Below are 22130 nucleotides of genomic sequence, written 5' to 3'. Positions count from 1 at the left end.
CAGGGACTCAGCATTTACTCTGGGGACTGACATGTACAATCCAAGTCAGCGGACGTTAAACCATGAACACAACCCCTGAGCCAACACTTCTAACCCCGTCTCCTTCTCAAGTAAGCAGAAATAAAGTCAAAAACACTTAAAACTTTCTAGGAGGCCACGGTGAACATCCTCCTTCCAGAAATGCCAGCTGACCATTCAGGAGACCCAGGCTGGGGCAGGGATCGGGGAGATCTGCTGCACACATCATACAAACACACTCGAAATCTCAACCACCAAAAGAAAGCAGAAGTATTCCTCAGTTTCAGAAATACATCATCCATCTTTATGCCATTTAAGAATGAAGAAAGAGACAAACGTGAAGGTTCTAGGCAAATTCGACTTCATGCCAACGGCCGATGCCCACCCCCCCCCCCCGCGCTAAACTATCTATCCTTTATCAACAAGGGGATCCGGAAGGTAAAAGGAAGCAATCAGGGGGAAGCGGGACACGTATAATCACCCTCCTCTGGACTGGAAAGCAATTCAGCTGGAAAGTCGTCACACACACAAGGTCAGCAACACAGAATTCAAACGTGCTCACCAGATGAAGGGTCTGATACACAGAGTCACCGGACTTGTCATTGTTTTCGATCCTGGGCTTGCGCTTTATTTTCCACAGGGCAGACATCGTCAGGAATATATTCTCATGGTAATCCTACCACCTGACGTGTTCCGCACAGAAGCAGAAGTTTCTTAAAATACCCCGAGAGCGCCAAACGCCTTCCAGTCCCCAAGGGAGCATCCTCTCGTACAGAGAGCCCGTGCCGGCTCCTGCCGCATCTCAACAGGGACAGGACAGCGGCCCCGCAGAGCACCCCCACCCCCGCCCGCCCTCCCTCCCAGCAGTGGCCTCTGGGATGGTGTCAAAGGCTAACTCATGGACAAGAATTCATGCTTTGATGTCACCGGGCTCACCAACAAAAGTTCCAGAAAGGGAGGACCAAAAGAGACCAGAACACAAAGCAGAAAAAGCCTGCCCAGGATGGGAGCGTCTCTGCTCTGCGGACCGAGATCAGCTGATTGGCCAGCGTCATGCCACTGCACAGGGCTACTAACCCCCGCCAGCTCCGACAACTTGGAAGACACCCCTCGCTGAGTCGGGAGCAGGCGCTAAGGAAAATAACATAACATTAACTAAAATCAAAACACGCTTTATTTTTTTTTGGAACAGTTTATGTTTTCACATTTTCCGCTAATGCTTTGTTACTAAAAGCAGGCATTTCTGAGACAATCCCAATTTGGATGAAAAAGAAAGAAAGATGGCTTTCTGAATGGAAATGTTCTGAAAATTATTCTAATACATTTGCTAAGTGGAAAACAAAATCACAGCTGCCAGGGGGCCTGGAATGCAGAACAGGACAGCCGGGAGCTCATTAGCATTCATTTCCAGAGACAAGAGTTTTCGATTAGAAGCAGAGAAACAAGTGACCAGAGTGGAGGAGGCCCCTTGGAGGCTGTCACCCACAGTCACAAGAGGAAGGAGGTAGCTCACAAAGAGAAAGGCTGCTAGACTGCCCCAGCAGGGTGGGAGCCCCACCCCCACCCCCACAGATGCCACTTTCCAGGGCCACCAATGCTCTCTCAGCAAGCCTGCAATTACCTCCTTGCAGAACCCCAAAAGGCTGGGAGAAGCAAAAGCTACTATTAAAAAAAAAGTCAAAAAGCACATAACGCTCCAACCTGCATTCTCTTAATTCTGCCCATGACTTCATAAAGCAACTCATTTAGGAAGAAGAGCAAAAATATTAAACAAAAAAAATCAACAGGCCTCCCAGATACAGCAGAGAATTAAAAAAAAAAAAAAAAGATTGCTTATTTCATTTCAGTCCTTGATCCGTCTGCTTTATTTACTTTTACTATTTATTTACTTCTACGTGCATTCAAAGTAAGGCTAAATCCTCCTTCCTTGGCTATAGGCAGCTCGTGACTTAAAAATTAATGTGCGGTTTGTTCTCAAGAAAAATGACTGATCTAGGAGATGTGTCAAAAAATATTTAATCTTGGGGCGCCTGGGTGGCTCAGTGGGTTAAAGCCTCTGCCTTTGGCTCAGGTCATGATCCCAGCGTCCTGGGATCCAGCCCCACATCGGGCTCTCTGCTCTGCGGGGAGCCTGCTTCCCCCTCTCTCTCTGCCTGCCTCTCTGCCTAATTGTGATCTCTGTCTGTCAAATAAATAAGTAAAATCTTAAAAAAATATTTAATCTTGATCAAGAAATTCAAGATATGTGCTCGCTCTTACTTTAAATCATAAAAGAAGTACACCCAGAAGGGTTATGCATTAAGAAAATATGTAAGTGGTTCATGAGTACATGTCTAATTGACTGACATGGTGCACTAATTGATTCTTCATTTTCCCGAAACCTGGTATTTAACACCAGACTTTAACCAATCTGGCCAGAAGGTTAGTTTTAGTAGTAACAACATGAGGCCTGGTTTTGCCATCTCAGAGCTGTGTGACTTTCGCTGAGTTGCTAACCTCTCTGTTCCAATGTCATTACCTATGAAATAGAGGGAGTAATAGTATTTCTCTCTGAGAGGTATTGTGAGGATGAGATAAGTTAATATGAATAGTGCCCAACATATACAAGATACTGAGTAAGTGTTAGCTCTCATTCACTACTAAGAATACACAGTGGTGTAGGGCGCCTGGGTGGCTCAGTGGGTTAAGCTGCTGCCTTCGGCTCAGGTCATGATCTCAGGGTCCTGGGATCGAGTCCCTCATCGGGCTCTCTGCTCAGCAGGGAGCCTGCTTCCTCCTCTCTCTCTGCCTGCGTCTCTGCCTACTTGTAATCTCTCTCTGTCAAATAAATAAATAAAATCTTAAAAAAAAAAAAAGAATACACAGTGGTGTGCGGTGGGGGATAGAGGCGCGGTGCCTGGGTGGCTCAGTCCATCAAGCACCTGCCTTTAGCTCAGGTCATGATCCCAGGGTCCTGGGAACAGAGAGTCTGCTTCTCCCTCTCCCTCTGCTTCTGCCCCTCCCTGCCAGCTCTCTTTCTCAAATAAATACAATCTTAAAAAAAAAAAAATGTAGTAGGACCCAGACTCCAAGAACCATCTGCTCAATTTAAGTTTTTGCTTCCAAATATCCAAAGTGAGACATTAACTCAATGAAGGACAATTTAGTTAACTAACTTGGGCTGCATGACAAAGCAGTTCAAATAAAGAAGATAAAATGTGAGTCCAACCAAAACTAGGGAGTATTTTTGGGTACAGAATCAGTGCTCCCCAAACTAGTGAAAATGAAACAAACTGATGGTTTTAGCGCAGGTCACTGTACTAGCTTTTAAAGTACTGATCATCAGGACACCTGGGTGGCTCAGAGGGTTAAGCCCCTGCCTTCAGCTCAGGTCATGATCCCAGGGTCCTGGGATGGAGTCCCACACCGGGCTCCTTGCTCAGTGGGGAGCCTGCTTCTCTCTCTCTGCCTCTGCCTGCCTCTCTGCCTGCTTGTGCACCTTCTCTCAATCTCTCTCTCTCTCTCTCTCTGACAAATAAATAAATAAATAAATAAAATCTTAAAAAAAAAAAAAAAAAGTACTGATCATCACCCAAACTTGTCAACGACAATTTTGAAGACATTTTGTTTTGCGAGAGCCACCATGCATTTCCACGGTGAAATTCAGGGACACGGTGTTCTGTCCCTGCGTCTGACCCTGTCTGCTCCAGATGTGCTTTAGACCTGTTCTCTGGAGAAAGAACCACAAAGCCAGAAAGGTATCCAAGGGCAGTTCAGCAAAACTCTGGGGCCGCCTCCTTCCTCTCTGCTGCCAGACCGAATATTATAGAGGACCCTATTTAGGACCTCATGACTCACAAAATTTCAAATGAAAACAATCTCACAATCCACAAGGAATGAGAACACTGGCCTATTACAGTGAGGTAAAAATGACCCAGCTTAAAAAGTATTCAGAAATAAAGGTTTTAGGTATAGGAAAAATAGCTGTACTCCTAAATTAAATTAAAAACCGAGAATTAACATTTTTAAGTTCAATAACAAAATGACTTAATAAATACCCTTGCAAGTATCTTACCTCAGTTTGGAAATACTGAATTTCTCTGGAGGGGGCCTGTCCCTCCCCCAAGTGCCTAAAAGTAAAGTAAGGGCCACACACCTAAAAGGTAAGTTTAAGCAAGTTTCTGCTTGTCTCTTTTGGCTTTAAATGAAATGTGTACATTTCCATTCATCTGTGTTTTAATTAACCACCAACAATATTAAAGCCTTTTATAATTATCAAAATTACTCTCAAATATTAAATTTTATCCTGTGCTCAACTTAGGACACAGAGAAGGGTGATCCTATCTATGATGATCAAAGAAACACACCTGGGGTAAACGTGATGCTGAAGATAGTCAAGCGTAGGCGCGCTTTTAAAAGAATCGTTCATATTTGAATAGCGTATTTCCATGACCAACATGCTCTCCTAAGTCATGTTATTTGACACCCCCGCCCACCCCATCATCCAATCACTGGGCAAAGGCAAGAACCACCCTGACACTACAAAAGGGAAAACAAAGGTATAATTTCAAGTTACACGATTTGATCAGAGAAAGTGGTAAAATGTCAAACCAAAGAAAGGTGGGTAGAGGGTACCACATATGTATGTCAGCAACACTGGGAAAGCTGAATAAATACAGAAACAGAATCACGCGGGGCCTCTGGGTGGCTTCGGCTCAGGTCATTGATCTCAGGGTCCTGGGATGGAGCCACACTGGGCTCCCTACTCAGCAGGGAGCCTGCTTCTCCCTCTGCCCCTCCCCCCTGCTCATGCTCTTTCTCTTTCATAAATAAATAAAATCTGAAAAAAAAAAAAAAAAGAAACAGAATCACGTACAATTACTTTTGCTGGGGAAGGGTCTTTGCATGAAGGTAACACCAAGTTTTTAAACTGTCGTACTTTGGAGAGTGCGCTGAGAACAGGCTACGGAACCACAGAACTCTTTTGAAGGGGGATAAAAGTGTGATGAATTACAGAAAACAAATTCATGGCCTTCCACCAAAGAGTGAGAAGAAGGGCTTTCTCACAGAACTCGAACAACGGAGGGACATGCTGTATGAAAGAAGAAAAGGACCGTTTCTTCCTCATTCGTGTAAAAACCGCTCACGTTTTACGAGAACCGAACACAGATCATATAGAAACCATGCATGGCAAGAAAGTCTATCTGGCCCAGCCACACACATTTTGGATGCTATTTCTTCCAAAACAAATGGAAATGTAAGAGGAAAACAGGGGAGTCGAGATGTGAACTCATCAGAGCTGCTTTCTGCCCTGTATTCGCACGTATCGGCTGGTTACCGAGGCTGTAATTGGGATTTCGTATCTTAGTGACATCTCAGAGGTGAAAGCGCCCGGTCCTATGGAGAGGCCTTCTAACCACACACAGCTGCAAAGGTGACGTGTTAGCTGTGACTCTTCGGGGGCTCGACACAGTGGGACGTGAAAATGAGAATCTCTCACCTTGCTGCTGTGATCGGTTTCATCTGAGGATTCCAAGTCCGGCCCCTCGGTCTCCTCCGGAGCGGTCTCGGCGCTACTGCCCTGCTCGCTACAGAGCCCGTGTCCTGCAATATGAAATCGGAAGAAAATATGGGTCACATGGAGAGAAACTGCCAAACGCCAGGCCTGTGCAAGGGGGGCCCAGGGTCAGGCCCCCGACACGTGTATACACTGTTAGACCCTCCAAGTGTGAGCTCCACGATCTTGGCTCAGTACGTGTGTTGCTGTGTTTATTGTTACTACTGTTATTTTTATATGACAGTGTGTATATATATATATATATATATATATATATTTATTTATTTATTATTATTTTTTTTTTTTTAAATTTTAGGAGGGCCTGGGTGACTCAGTGGGTTAAAGCCTCTCCCTTTGGCTCAGGTCATGATCCCAGGGTCCTGGGATCGAGCCCCGTATCAGGCTCTCTGTTCTGTGAGGAGCCTGCTTCCTCCTCTCTCTCTGCCTGCCTCTCTACCTACTTGGGATCTCTCTGTCTGTCAAATAAATAAATAAAATCTTTAAAAACAAATAAATTTTCGGGGCGCCTGGGTGGCTCAGTGGGTTAAGCCGCTGCCTTCGGCTCAGGTCATGATCTCAGGGTCCTGGGATCGAGTCCCGCATCAGGCTCTCTGCTCAAGGGGAGCCTGCTTCCTCCTCTCTCTCTCTCTGTCAAATAAATAAATAAATAAATCTTTAATAAATAAATAAATAAATAAATTTTCTGATGCATACCTGTATTATATGTTGAAGCCCTGACCTCCACGTGATGGTATTTGGAGGTGGACCCAAGGACAATAAACATTCAGTCCTAGCGTGTGTGAGGTCTGTATTTGCAAAAGTCTGGCAAGCTGTAAACGTTAACACCAGACTTCCATACTTCCCACCATATTCCATGCAAAGGTGAAGGAAAAGAACATCACAGTCACCATCCTCTGTCGGGCTTCTCAAATGTAAAGAACATCTAAACTCAGGGGATTACGCTCTGCAGATCCAGATTCAACAGGTTCGGGGCTGGAGAAACTTCCGTATTTCTTACAAGCCCCAAGATGAGACCAGTCAATACTGTGCATGGACCACGCGTGGACTAGCGAGACTCCAAGACATTTACAAACCCAGATCAGGGACGACATCACTGCGATACAGACGGGCAAGACAGAAGAACCAGAGAGAAGGAGCCACTTTCTGACTCTTTGGATGAAAACCTGTTTGCGAACAGGCTACCTTCTCCAGTGACACTATCAGAGTCATCCTCTGCTTGGCATCACTTTCTGTTCGGATTCAAAGTTGGCCATAAAACAGGGAGGAAGCTGACCTCTACGCACACACTGGGGCTCCAACGCTGCATCCTTCAGTCCCCTGTCCTGCTCTGCAATGAAGCACCAATGAAGGGAATACAACCGATGGAACTTTCCACCCATGTCCTGTCCTCCTTTTGCTCTGGTTCTAGAATTTTCTTTTTCTCTCTTTTCTTTTCTTTTTTTTTTTTTTTAAGATTTATTATTTATTGGGGGGCGGGGACTGCACGGTGGGAAGAGGCAAAGGGAGAGGGAGAGAGAGAATCACAAGCAGACTCCCGCGCCGAGCACAGAGACCAGCACAGAGCTTATTCCCACGATCCTGCGGTCACGACCTGAGCAGAAACCAAGAGTCGGATGCCCGACTGACTGTGCCACCCAGGTGCCCCCGGCTCTAGGATTTTCTAGTAACTTGCTCCCTCTATCATATGGTAGTAGCAGTTAAAGAAAGAAGCTTAGTTCTCGGTGGCTATAAATACAAACACTCGGTGGCAGTAAATACAATAAGCACCCCCCAGTCTCTGCGCTAAGAAAAATACACCCACACATCATTTCCCCACAGCAGCCCCATCCCGGCTTGGGAACCCGTGCCCTGGAGACTCTGGTTTCAACTGTAAAGACATTGATACTGAAAACAGGCGTCCGGTCGGTAAGGGCTGGAGATTTAGAACTGATTCTCCCACATTCATATGGTTGCCAGGAAGGGCCACACCCTTGGTCTAAAAAGATGTAAAATGATAAAAGAAAAAAGTATTCATTAGAGGAAGGGAAGGGAGGGGGAGAGGAGGGGAGAGGAGGGGAGGAGGGAGGAGGCAGCAAACTAGGGAAAGGAAGCTTGTCTGATTCTGCCCACACTCTAGGACAGAAGAGCCGGGAGGGAACAAGGCGGGGGAGGGGTCGCCAAAGGTGACAACCACAGGCTGACCCCGCCCCCCCCCCCCCCCCCCCGGGTGTTCGAGACTCATCCAGGAGACTCCACACCTTGGTCTGCTTGGGCTGCTGTTAACAAAAGACCACAGATGTGGTGGCTTAAATGACAGACACTTCTCGCTCTCTCAGTTCTGAAGGATGGAAGTCCAAGGTCAAGGGGCTGGCAGATTCAGTCCTGGCAGAGGACTGGTGGAAGGCCACCATCTCCCTGTGTTCTCACATGACATTTCCCTTGAGCGTGTGAGGAATGAGTGAGCTCCACTCTTTCTGTCTCCTTACAGGGACACAGATCCCATTGTGGGGGTCTATTCTCACGTAATCACCTCCCAAAGACCGCAACTCCCAAGAACAATCACATCGGGGCTCAAGGCTTCAATATATGGATTTTGGCAGGACACAAACATTTCATCCATGACACTCAAGATGAAAAACTGCCTTAAAATTGTTGTAGATTTGTATTCCAAAGGCTGCAGCAAAGACATAATCAAAATCCCTCTGGAGGAATTCACACTTAATGATGGTATCATACAATGCCCACAGATAAATCTTGATCAAATACAAATCCATAATCCAGTATCATAAAACCCAGGAAGAACTAGGTCCCCACGAGTGAGAAGCAGCAGACACAAGAAACAACAGAATAAGACTCCCAAGGAATGGTGCCGTAGTCATCAGATATAGAATGTCAAGTACAGCCAAAAAAAATTTTTTAAGAAGGAACAAGAAAAGAGATAACTTCCTAAAAGATTAGATAAATTAATGGAATTTTCAAAATGATAACTATAACCACTCAAATAAAACACTCAATAGGGGGACACCTGGGTGGCTCAGTCAGTTAAGTGTCTGACCCTTGATTTTGGCTCAGGTCATTATCTCAGATCATGATCTCAGGGTCGTGAGATCAAGTCCCAGATCACGCTCTGCACTGAGTGTGGAGTCTGCTTGACCCTCCCTCCCCTTCCCTCCACCCCTACCCCTGTTCTCCCTGTCTCTCTATCAAATAAATAAACAATTTTTAAAAGATTTTATTTATTTATTTATTTGAGAGAGAGAGAGAGAAAGCATGACGCAGAACTCGATTCCAGGACTTAGGAATCACGACCTGAGCCAAAGGCAGATGCTTAACTGACAGAGCTACACTGGTGCCCCAAATAAATAAATAAATCTTAAAAAAAAAAAAAAAAATCCAAGGGGCCTCTGGATGACTCAGTTGGTTAAGTGTCTGCCTTCAGCCCCGATCATGATCTCGGGGTCCTGGGATCGAGCTCCCTGCTCAGTGGGGAGTCTGCTTCTCCCTCTCCCTCTTCCCCTCTACCCTGCTCATGCTGTCTTTCAAATAAACAAATAATTAATTAAAAACATAAAAAGCACTCAACAGATAAAAGATAAAACTATAAATTTGGAAACTTGAGCTGTGCTGTCAACTTTGGAAAAAGTATCCCAGTTGTACGGTGTTGGGTTGGCATTGTACAGAAAGTAACAACCATATTGGTCTCTAAACGTTAAACATAATTTTTTCCATTTGTACAGGGGTAATGCATTGTATTAAATATGTAAGGTCTTATCTACATGGGTTTGATTACAGAAACTAATAAAGTATTCTCCAAATAATAGGAAAAAAAAGTTTAAGACAATTTTAAAAAGATAAAAATAAAAGTTCAAGAAAGAATAAAAAGGTCTATCTGAAGACAAGACCTCCCTAAACCACAGAAACCTTCAAATGCTAAAACTACCAACACAGAATTGTGTTGCCAGCTAAAATATTCGATAAGAAGAATATAATGTTCTCTGAGAAAGAGAGTGAGAAAGTTTGCTATAAACAGAACCTCCCTAAAAAACTCTCTAAAAGGACATACAGGCACACCTGGGAGATGCTGTGCATTGGGTTCCAGACCACTGCAATGTAGTCACTATCACAGCAAAGCAAGTCAAATGAATTTTTTGGTTCCCCAGTGCTTGTAAAAGTTATGTTTATACCACATTGCAGTCTTATTAAATGTGCAACAGCCTTAGGTCTAAAAAAAAAGTACGTATCTTTTTTTTAAGATTTTAAAAAAAAAAAACATTTTATTTATTTATTTATTTAACAGAGAGACAGCGAAAGAGGGAACACAAGCAGGGGGAGTGGGAGAGGGAGAAGCAGACTTCCCACTGAGCAGGAAGCCCAATGCGGGGCTCGATCCCAGGACCCCAGGATCATGACCTGAGCTGAAGGCAGATGCTTAACTGACTGAGCCACCCAGGTGCCCCTAAGATTTTGTTTTTAAATAACCTCTACACCCAGCATGAGGCTCTAACATACAACCCTGAGATCAAGAGTCGCACACCCCATCAACTCAGCCAGTCAGGTGTCCCCAAAAGTACGTACCTTAGTTTAAAAATACTTTATTGCTAAAAAATACTAGTCACCTGAGCTGCCAGCAAGTCATAATCACTGGTCACTGATCACCATACAAATAATAGTAAAAAAAAGCCTAAAATATTGCAAGAATTTCCAAAATGTGACAAAGAGGCACAAAGTAAGCAAATGCTGTTGGAAATGTGGTACAAAAACAGACTTGCTCAGGGCAGGGTTGCCACAAATTCTCAAATTTATAAAACACAATATCCACAAAGCACAATAAAATAGGGTATGTTTGTACTTCAGCTGGGAACACACACACACATACTCACGCACACACAATCTAATATACAATAAAATAGTAAAGAGCTGATATACGCATGTGCAAGTCTTAGCTTGTAAAATAACACCCCACACACTCCAAAAAAGGTTGGGGAGGGGGGCTTTGTAAGTCACAAAAAGACGCAACTAAAACAGTGATGTAAGTGATCCTATTTAAAGATTTCATGGCCATTTTATGCTTCAAGAGGGAAGTAAAAAGACTGACCTGGGTCTTTGTTATGGTAGAAATCACACTAACATCTTAAGGGCGACCACTAAAACAGAATTAGATTATATAAAACCGAGAGTGAAATTTAGAAATCCAAGCCCAAAGAGGACTGGAAAGAAAAGAAAAAAACAAGCAAAGACAAAGCCAGCAAAATGATGGGATAGAAACGAGTCAAAAGACATGGATCTTCTAAATAAATGAAAAGTGAACTAAATTTGATACTTAAACTTTATGTTTAGATTAAAAACCCAAGATGATAAAAAATAAAGCCTTACCTACAAGCGATATACAAGAAAGAGATCTAAACACAAAGACATAGGAGAATAAAAGTAAATGGAGGAGGAAACATAGTCGGCCAACCTAAAGAAAACTTGAGAGATGTCAGACAAAGCAGGTTTAGTCACAATATGAAAATGTATCGATCGTTATTAAGCTTGATCCATGAATATATTTCAAACACTGCTCCTAAGAACTTGTGAATGTACATTTTCCCCAAAGATCAGCAATATCTGCAAACAGGCTACACATCAGACCACAACATAAGTCTCAACAAACACCAAAGAATCCTTAAAGCAATGGAGAATGAGTAAGGGAAAAGGCTAACAGAAAAGAAAGACCAGAAACAGGTGGCTCAGTGGGTTAAGCATCTGCCTTTGGCTCAAGTCATGATCCCAGAGTCCTGGGATCCAGCCCCACATCAGGCTCCCTGCTCGGTAGGGAGTCTGCTTCTCCCTTTCCCTCTGCCTGCAGCTTCTCCTGCTTGTGCTCTCTCTCTCTCTCTCTCTCTCTCTGTCAAATAAATAAATAAAATCTAAAAAAAAAAAAAAGAAAAAAAAAGCCCAGAAACCACCTTCCTGCCTCCTGACATACAGCAGATATGCCATTGCAGATCCCAGGGAAAGGACTGGTATATCTGATAAACGTTGTTATGACAGTAATTAATTAGATGGAAAAATATACAGTTGCACCGTAACATACACCATTCACAAAAATCAGTACCTGGGAGGTATAAATCAGAAGCATGTGAATAGCCCAAAGTATAAAATCTTTCACAAAAAAATATAGAAGACAACGTCTGTTACCTTAGGCAAGAGAAGGGTTTCTTAAATAAGAAATAAAAAGTACAAATCATATGAGACAAAAACATCATATTTTATTAAAATTAAAAACTCTTCTTTGTCAAAAGCCACAAGACACATACTGATTAAAGTTATCTTCAACGTATAACTAGCAAAAATGTTAATTTTTAGAATATAAGGGAAGTTCTACAAATCAGTATCTGTAGGGATGTACAATTCATTTTTTTAAAAAAGATTTTATTTATTCATCTGAGAGAGACAGAAAGAGCATGAGCAGGGGAGGGGCAGAGGGAGAGGGAAAAGCAGGCTCTCCACTGGGCAGGGAGCCCCATGTGGGACTCGATCCCAAGACCCTGAGGTCATGACCCGAGCTGAAGGCAGACACTCAACTGACTGAGCCACCCAGGTGCTCCGGTCTGTCTGATTCTAAAGCATGTATTCTTTTCCACTCCAATGCTTCTGCCCTTAGCTGAAGACAAAAATTAATAAAATAAGAAAGAGAACAAGCAATGTAGCTTGTGGAAGACAGTTTGCAAAGTAATAATTCTACCCAACCCTCTGGGCACAGATTTTTGTGGTACTTTTCCTCCACCCCATGAACTGGCTGGCCTTGTGACTTGCTTCAATCAACAGAATGTGACATAGATGGGGAGACACGAATTCCAGGCTAAGACTGCAAGCATCCCTGCAGTTTCTGGTTTCACCTCTAGGACCTCTGCACTCATCATGCAAAGAAACCACAAGCTAGCCTCCTGAGGATGAGAGTCCTCAGGCGGGGGGTGGGGGTCCACTCAACCAAGCACCAAACATGCAAGCAAGGCCGTCTCGATCCAGCCCCGGTCGAGCCACCGGATGACACAGCCACATGAGCGACTCCACAGAAGGGCAGCAGAGCAAGCACCCAGCCCAAAAGAATGCGCAAACAGAATGATTGTCTTGAGGTGGTCTGATACTTAGCAGAAGATAACCAATAAATGGGTGCGGGGGCATTTAGCCATCAAAGAAAGCCAGACAGACTGACAGCTTCTCGGAAGGCCCCCTAGCCTACGAATCTGGTGGAACAACACTGCAGAGTTTCTGGCAACCTCAATGCAGCTCCCCACGCTCTGCACTACACGACACTTTCCTCTAACAGGAGACACTGAAGAAATCCTCCTCTTTGTCCAGGAGGGAGCTGTGCCCCTTTCCTCACCAGGACGCCTGCGCAAACATGGCTCTGCTCACCGTCAGAGAGATGGAAAAGCCGCAGACAAGGCCGAGAGGTGGCTGACGAAGTGGTCAGAGCAAGGGAACCACGGCCTCACCTCCACCCCGTCCCCACCTTTTGCACAATGTCCAGCACAGCACAGAGCACGGGCCCGGCCGCCATTTTGGAAGCACAAGGAAGCGGGGTCAAATCTGAAGAGACAAAGGACAGACTGGAGTGGGGAAAGGGTGTAGGGGGTGTGGAGGTGTTGGGGGGAGGGGGAGCAGCCCCAGAGGACAAGGACACACAGAGCAGGGCTGAGGCTCGGCCAGACAGGACTTCCTGGCCACATCCACGGGTACCACAAATAACACGCGTTTTGTAAACAGGTCTGATGGTTTCTTCACTGTTCAGACTGGTTTTCTCGTCACAGTAATGGTCTTGGGATCAAGGAACCTTTGCCGCTAGCACGTCCCACTCACCACCGGCAGGACAGACACATCGATGCCTGACATTTAGATTTCTCTTTAATTTACTCGGTGGAGACACATTCCCCCTGACTCCCTCCAATTCCACTCAGGACTTAAAGAAGATAAAATTCTTTCACTCACGAGCTGCCTTAACAATGGTTATTAAATAAGTGGATTCTCCGATTCAAACGTTGCCAAAGAAGAACCGATTAGAACACTGATTCTCTGAAAGCCTTGATTAATGCCTGAGTTTAAATCTCTGTGAGGAAAAAAGTGATTTGAGGGCTGGGGTGGGGAAGGGCAAGAAAAAGTTAGTTATTGCCAATAAAAACATCAAGCTGAAATGAAATTTAGTCACTAGGAAAGGATTTTATTTTGCTTTTCAGTCTTCTTATTGTCCTATTAAGAATTCCACAGAAACACTTCATAATATATATAAGATCAGCACAAACACCCTCTCCACAACAAACCTAAGAAACAAAAATAATTATAAAGAAAGAACAAAGAATCAGAGAGAGCTTAATATAGACGATGGAAAAAACCCTCCAACTTTAACATAGCAAATAACATCTTTCCAGCCAAATTTCACAAAATCTCAGCATCTCTTTCTCTATGGAGAGAAATTTTTAAATCCACAAAAACTACAGAGATAGGCATTACTGATTCAGTTACTTGGTCGTGAAAGTGAAATAATGTAAGGTTTATTCGTGTTCTTTAAAAATATGCCGATGGAGGCTCTCACATTCTCAAGCATTTCTCCCCCCTCACAGGATCTGACGGGTGTCAGCGACCCAGTGCAGCTGGAAGTGAAGACCAGGGCTTTGGCCCCAGCAGGGCCTCAGGAAGCAGGCCAGGTGCTCTATGACAAAGGCACAAAACCCAGACAGTTTACAAAATGCACACAGTTCCACATTTTATCAACAGAGGACCCTGTGCTCCTGGTATCTATGAGACGTCGAGCTCTGAAGGACGGGCCCATATTTATTTGTAGGGAGATAAATCTGTGTGGTTCCTCTTTCCCTGCTGCCTCTCCCTTTGGCCTGCTTGTCTTGTTTTCAGAATCAGGCTCCAGACAGTCTGCATGGAACAGCAGTCTGGAACAGAACAGGTAGGGAAGCACACCCTGCCCGCCGATCAAAATGCTGTCCGTGTGGCGCGCCCAACCATTCCTTCCCTGACCAAGGTGCCTTCGCCTCTCCCCGCTGTCACAGAAGCTTTTCCTGTTACAACAAACACTGCTTAATCTACTTCCTGCAGGAGGGAGCTGGGCACTCTAAACAGACTGCAGGGTTCCACGGCATCAGACACATGTGCCTCAGGTCTATCAAGGGGGGGACTGACTCTCCAAACCCAACGATGGCCCCAGTGGTCTTGAACTCTACGGGCCAGGGTGGGCTGCAGAGGCCCAGCTCTCCCAGGCTCAGTTTCCAGAACCACCATTTCTCAAACAATAACCAACTTCAGCTTGCTGAGCCCTGGCATTTTTATAGGAATAGTGAGGGACAGGAGGGCGCACCTGCTTCACCCTAAAGGGTCGGGTGGAATTTTAGGGAAGATGAAGCAGAGCTTCAGTCACGATAAAAATGGAATGGATGTGAGCCCTCGGTGGCAGAATTTAAAATGAACGACACCACAGATATTCCGAAACCCTGGAAAGATACCATCCATGGTACCGGCATGGATTCTTAGAACTTGCATAAAATGTGGGCTTCTGCATAATGAATGACTGAAATACCTTTGCTTCAGGAATTAGCCTCAGTGATCAATATCTTCTGCCAGCTGGGGCGCCTGGGTGGCTCAGTCATTAAGCTAATAAGCATCTGCCTTGGCTCAGGTCATGATCTCAGGATCCTGGGATCGAGCCCCACATGGGGCTCTCTGCTTGGCAGGAAGCGTGCTTCTCCCTCTCCCACTCCCCCTGCTTGTGTTCCCTCTCTCACGTATCCCTCTCTGTCAAATAAATAAATAAAAATCTTTAAAAAAAAAAAAAAATCTTCTGCCAAAACAGTTTTATTCACATTTGGGAGAAAGGCCTCAAACGAAGCATTTATTTGTTTTTTGCTCTTCCCTTGACTCAAAAGTGGCGGAGGGAGAGGGAGATGCCAGAAAGGGGTATTTGTGTTGGAATTCCCTCAATAAATGTTTTATGAAACTTTTAAAAATGACTTTAGATCTGTATTTGCTTTCTTATATTGATGTTCGCCGTGACTAGTTCCCTAACTGGATGAGGCAGGTTTACCTTCTGAGAAGTCAGGCCAGTGGCTCTCAAATGGGGGAGATTTTGTTGCTCAGGGGACATGTGGCAACATGTAGGTATTTTGACTGGGGGTAAGGGGCTACTCACTAATTTCCAGTGGTCTGTGGTAATGCTGGTACTCATCAATGCCCAGGACGGCCCCCCCCACACAACAGCAAAGAATTATCTGGCCCCCAACATTAGTAGCCCTAGATGAGCTCAGTATTCAAAATAAACCACACAGGAACATTCAAGAGGCTTTCTGGAAACCTCGCACAAACAGTTTTGCAACTTCCTCCTCTCCAAGGTTCTTTCTATAACAACAGTTACTCAAGGGACTTTTTGTCTAGACATCCTTCCTCCATTTTCTGACCAGTATGCCAGTATACAAATATTTAAAAAAAAAAAAAAAAAAAGGATCAAAGTAGCTCAAGAAAGATTTCAACAAGGACCCATGGATGGTCACTGACTGACAGGGGGAAACTGAGTCTTAGAGAGAACACTCAGGTCGAGGTCTGTGGTTTTCTCAGCCAACACAGCAACCCGTGCAACCACGCTTCCCTGCCATACAGAGCGAGGAGGCTGGAGATGCATTCCACACCACCTAAGAGATCTGCACTACAGAAATCTCAGGGGCGCCTGGCTGGCTCAGCGGATGGAACATGCGACTCTTGACCTCCAGGTCCTGAGCTCGAGCCCCGTGTAAGGTATAGAGATGACTTAAATAAAAAACCTTAAAAAAAAAAAAATCTCAGACCACAGCGTGGTATCAACAGATACCACTACGGATGATTTGCATGGGATTGTAACATTCCACCAAGACAACAAAAAAGGGACCACCAACCAAAGGAATGTTGCTGACCCACGGGCGTGGATCCTAGTTCTCGCTGCACGTTAGAATCCGAGTTCTAAGCAACCACCACAACAATGCACCCCGAGGCCTCAGGCCAGGCCACGTGAATCGCATCTCTGAAAAGGGGCCCAGATGTCTCTCATTTCTTTCCCCCTCCGGGGAGAGGAAAATACTTAAGGAAGGTATTCATAAACGTAGTCATCAGGTAATTTACCCGCTGCACACTGGGGTGGGCGAGGCAGAGACCGGTGAGATCCGACGTGAGCAGCCTCTGGTTACAAGCCAGGAAATCTTCACGTCCCCCGAAGGGATCGTGCTTCGAATGTGTAACATTTATCGAGCACTTCCTAAAACCTAAGCACTTTACTTTTATAACTCAATTCATCCTCACAACAATTTAGAGAGATAGGACTGTGGCAATATCCCCATTTGATGCATGAGGACCCGGGGCGGGGTGGGGGGGGGGGTTGGAGAGATGAAACTGATAAACGCTAGAATAAAAAAGAAAACAGGACTCAGTCCCGAGAGACCTGGTCCCAGAGCCCATTCCTAGCCACTCGGGTGTGATGCCTTCGGACAGGAAACAAACCTTTCCATGAGAAAAAGAGGCTCCAGCCCTGAAAGTTCTTTCCCTGTTGCAGTCAGGGTTCTGAGGGCAGGACTGGACCAAGCCTGCCTCCTCGGGCCTGAAGGATGGAGTGAGCAGCCGGGCCGGACTTTCGTGGACAGGCACCAGTCAGGGCTCCCAAGGACCCCCGGGGCCCTTAGACAGTGCCCGGCCCTCCGTCAAGGCTGCCAATCACGCACTGTGACCACCATTAAGATGGTCCCTGCATCAGGCCTCAAACTGGCCACTCAGGATGTTTATTTTTAGCTACTTCTAAATTTAGACTAAGGCTATAGCGCAGCCTCGCAATGGTACCATTTTGCTAGTGGTTTTCTTTGCTATTTTAACCGCAGCTGTCCGCAGACGCTGCTTTATCTCGGCCTCATTACAGAGCCATCTTTCAGGTGATTTTATCCTGTTTACTTGCCTCTTTTATTTTTCACGGTTAAACAGGAACTAGGAAACAGTAGCAACCAGAAGGCAGAGAGGCTAAAACTTAGGCTCCCCCTCCAGCCACCCCAGCTGCGCTGCGACAGCCCTGGAGCATTTGAGAATTCTTCTGGAACTTATTAATGCTGAAGACAACTTAGAGACCTGACAGGAAAACTAACACGATGACCTGACTTTCTCGCTTTTGTCTTGAGCCAGGCTGGTGATCTGACTTGGACTCAGAAGACTTTGTTCTGAAGGATGTTGGATCATTGCAAAATAATAAAAGGTGAACCGATTAAAAAACAGAACGTTCGCGAACATTGAAGTCTGAGAACACAGTCACGGCCCCGCACCATAATGACTTTCAGCACCGCACTCAACGAATGTTAGAGCCAACGTATCGTTCAACCAAAAAAAAGCAAAGGAATCAATGAATCTTCTAAGAATGATTCCAAACTGGAAATTTTAACACGTTCTGAACACTGGTCAGTTCAGTGGACTTAGCACTCGGCCTTCAAAGGTGACTGGCCTAAAGGAGGTCATACACAGTATGTAAAGGTCAGTAGTTAGGTTTAAAACACCATATAGGGGGGCCTGCGTGGCTCAGTGGGTTGAAGCCTCTGCCTTCGGCTCAGGTCACGATCCCAGGATCCTGGGATCAAGACCCACATCAGGCTCTCGGCTCAGCAGGGAGCCTACTTCCTCCTCTCTCTCTGCCTGCCTTTCTGCCTACTTGTGAACTCTGTCTGTCAAATAAATAAAAATCAAATCTTAAAAAAAAAAAGCCATATAAAAGATGGGACACCTACGATATATATAGTCTATATTCTATACTCAAGTATTTCTAAAATGCTTGTATGCAAATACATTTTAAGTAAAACAATTCTTTAAAGATTTTGCTTATTTATTTATTTGAGAGAGAGAGAGAGAGATCACAAGTAGGCAGAGAGGCAGGCAGAGGGGGAGGGGGAAGCAGGTTCCCTGCTGAGCAGACAGCCCATTGCGGGACTCGATCCCAAGACCCTGAGATCGTGACCTGAGCCGAAGGCAGACGCTCAAATGACTGAGCCACCCAGGCGTCCCTATGTAAAACAATTTTAATAAAAATTTCCAAAATGCACACAGACACACACATGCACAATTTTTTTAAAAGAAGAAACACTCCTAAAATAGTGATGACCTTTAAAGGGGCCAATTGGGAGCAATTCCAGTCACACTCTCTCAGGGAAACTATCTGTAAAGGGCCAGATGGTGAGTATTTTCAGCTTTTCAGACCACAGGTCCCTGTCACTACTACTCAACTCTACCTTTGCAGTGAGAAAGTAGCCAGAGACAAGACATAAATGACAGGCATGACTGTGTCCCAATAAAACTTTATTTACAAAAACAGGCTGTGGGTTGCCTACGACTGAGGGGTTATAGTCTGCCGACCCCTGCTTTATAACCATAATCCACCGGAAGGGCTCAGAGGGAAAAAAAATTTTCAAAAAAAGTTGTGCGCACCCTGTCTTTCATAGTATGTACATCCAGATCTTATAAAAATCCCTTTAAGCAACCCAACCTAACACAACAGACCTCATTCAAAGTCTTACTATAGAAACCTCGCTCCTCGAATGGAGTTTTATGGGATCGATGCTGCCATCTCGTGGTCACACAAAAGAACAGCCTTCGTGGTCTCCATTCTCCATTAAGCATATGTGGGAGTCCTGTTCTAAAAATCTCATGGGGTTCGGGGCGCCTGGGTGGCTCAGTCCTTAAGCATCAGCCTTGGGCTCAGATCATGATCCCAGTGACCAGGGATCGTCCGGGCATGGTCAGGGGATCAAACCCCACATCCGGCTCCCTGCTTGGTGGGAAGCCTGCTTCTCCTTCTCCCACTCCCCCTGCTTGTGTTCTCTCTTTCCCTGTGTGTCGATCTCTCTGTCAAATAAATAAGTAAAATCTTAAAAAACAAAAAAATAAAAAACAAAAACAAAAAACAAAACACATGACGGGGATGTGGGTACTGAAATGACATAATGACTCAAGGAAGTCAACGGAAATAGGTGCCATCAATTTTCTGAAGCCTCAACTTGCCAAATTCTTGCGACAGCCACTGAGCAAAAGCAAACTCGCACAAGGGTTCTGCCAGCGATCTACTCTCATGGAGCCAAACCTCAGAAGAGAATCTGAAAAACAATGGGCAGGGCAAGAATAATCCAAGCTCCTACCCCCAGATTTTGAAGCTAAAGATTTTTTTTTTTTACATTTAACTCAAGTTTTAGAAAGAAAATAAGTCCAAAACCCCAACTTACTAAAATCAACCCCAATTCTACAATCACGGGGAAGGAAGGAAGTGACAATGCTGTTGACCGATGCACTCACTGACTCTCGCCCAACAAGGACGGGGCCCCTGTGGGAGCATAGGAAGAAGATTTGCGCTTGTCCCAGGACACGAATCCGGGACAAGGGAGAGACAAGCCAGGAAGAAGAGTATCACATGATCAGGGCCCACGTGAAAGATGTCTTTGGAGGGTTCTAGGGACCCAGAGGAGAGAACTAGCTCTGGTAGGTCCACTACTAGGAAGGCTTCCAGGGAGGGGCAGGTAGCATTCTGGTTGCTTCTTTTAGGAGGAGCGCGAGGTTACAAAGGGATGGGGAGAAAAGCCGTGAGCAGAGAGAGCAACACTGCGGCAGGGATGGTTCTGCGTGTGGACTCACACTCACACGCAACATCGGGGGGACCCAAGAGAAACCGACCTTAGGAGCTCTGATGCATGTCCACTTTGGGCAGCTTACGGCCTCTCTCACGCAGAAGGGAAATGGTTTGGGGGACAGTGACGTGGAGGGCAGAGCTGGGCCCCAGCGCCCCAGTGCCTCCTGGCCCTTCTCTCTCTGTCCTCTCCATCCACAGCCAAGAGACAGTGGTCTCTACCCATTTGACTTGATCCACAATAACAAACGCCAGTGGTACGCAGAAACTGTCCCTATAGGACAGGTTGACTGGGGACCAGACACATATTTCACGAGAACACGAGTCCCCTGAACCTTGGAAATTAACAGGAAGCACGCCTTCGGGAAGCAGCTCATCTCACTCACACATCTTGGGCCTGCTGGCCCCGGTCCGGTGGAACACATATACACACACACACACACACTCACACTCACACACCGCGCACAGTCCACGTCGCAGCCATACCTGGGTTGCTGCTGAGGAAGGCCAGGGGGCTCTCGCTGGTATCCAGGGGGCCGTCGGCTCGGTGAGGCGGGCAGTCCAGCAGCTGCACGCCTCCCTCGGGCTCAGGGCAGGTCCTCACCAGGAGGCCCAGGGACGGCTGCGCGAGGAAATCTTTGAGCACAGAGGAGTTCAGGGTGCCTGCAGCACGATTACTGATCTCGAGAATCTCATCTCCCGCCTTCAGGCCTGCCAACGCGAGACGGAAAATGTTTCATTTCACACGCACATTAAAGCAGCCGCTGCAGCGGGGACGAGTCAGATCGCGACAGCACAGAAGGCCCGAGAAAGGGCACGCGGGGCTCCCGCGTCACGGGCCTCCCAGCCCCGGTGCTGGTGTCCATGGGGGGGGGGGCTCGTCCTCCACAGCCAGCATCAGATCACAAGGGCCTTGGTTCCAGAAGGTTCTGGACACGGATGTGACAGCATGCCTACCTGTCCTGAATATACCGACCAAACCCACTGACTCCTTCCCAAATCTCTGTGCTTTGGGCATCGGCCAATTCCTCCTCACAAATGCTACTTCTGGCCGCTGTCCTCGGTTTTGGGGGGAGAAGCAGAAATGCTCTGATTACTGCAATTAGTAAGTTTTGCACACATACGTGCTACAGCGCACACGTGTGGCACAGCCCGCTAACATCTCCTGATCACCGCCATGGAATGAGCTTGGGAGCCAGCATGCGGGGAGTCGCTTCTGGCCACGACCACAGAAACTGACTCGATCCCCAACACAATCTATGAACCAAATAGGATCATTTTACGCCCTCCTCCCTTCGCTGAACTACATCAGGACCTCGGAGTGCGTATCTCTCAGAAGTTTCCGGAAGGTTCTGCTGCTTTCGCAAAGCACGCTGGGAGAGCTGCTGAAGTTGGGGGCCCAAAGGAGCAGCCATGAAGTAGCCCAACCCCAAAGAACAAGAGGCTGTGACGGACCCTCCCCGGGGGATTTCAACCTGGTATTAAGAGAACATGTCAGCAGTTTGAGAAAGGGAGAGGGCAGAGCAGAACATGGAAAAAGCCGAAGTATTGTTTCAGCCAGGAAGGAAAAAAAGAGTCCAATTCTTATTTTATAGACTCGAGTAGAAAAGCAAACTCGACAAAGGGAGTGAGTGAAGGGAAAGGTAAGGAATGAGCTGCAGAAATGAGAAGCCACGCGGATTCCACAGATCCCACCTCTGAGGCCACGGGAAAGTATTTCCCCAGAGACATTCTCACTCCCCAGGTTCACCAAGTCATACCCCCTGGTCATCTGTACTCAGGTTTCCAAACTACTTGACATCCGTCTTGTAGCATAAGATACTCCAAGAGAGGGATGCCTGGGTGGCTCAGTGGGTTAAGCCTCTGCCTTCAGCTTGAATCGTGATCCCAGGGTCCTGGGATCGAGCCCCGCATCAGGCTCTC

At 46.0% G+C, this 22130-nt stretch overlaps 1 protein-coding gene across 12 annotated transcripts in view; it reads right to left on the bottom strand.

Annotated features, from left to right (window-relative positions):
* TIAM1 (TIAM Rac1 associated GEF 1) overlaps positions 1 to 22130 on the bottom strand; it is a 381203-nt gene that overhangs the window by 36543 nt on the left and 322530 nt on the right. For 10 of the 12 annotated variants that reach the window (XR_006608160.1, XM_045085165.1, XM_045085166.1 and 7 more), the window contains 2 exons: positions 20694 to 20918; positions 5498 to 5601 (listed from right to left, as the gene is read on the bottom strand). Coding sequence is in view for 11 of the 12 variants with exons in the window: in XM_045085165.1 (XP_044941100.1) it covers positions 5498 to 5601; positions 20694 to 20918 (329 nt within the window). In the remaining variant the exon portion in view is untranslated. Of the gene's footprint in view, positions 1 to 580; positions 843 to 5497; positions 5602 to 20693; positions 20919 to 22130 lie in introns of those variants that run through there. The other 2 variants (XM_045085167.1, XM_045085168.1) reach the window with 1 other exon arrangement.

Source organism: Mustela putorius, unplaced genomic scaffold, assembly GCF_011764305.1.
Source record: "Mustela putorius furo isolate JIRA1106 unplaced genomic scaffold, ASM1176430v1.1 tig00000832_pilon_pilon_pilon, whole genome shotgun sequence".
In the NCBI taxonomy this organism is placed as follows: Eukaryota; Metazoa; Chordata; class Mammalia; order Carnivora; family Mustelidae; genus Mustela; species Mustela putorius.
Note: the sequence above shows the minus strand (reverse complement) of the source record. Positions and strands in the feature narration are given on the sequence as shown.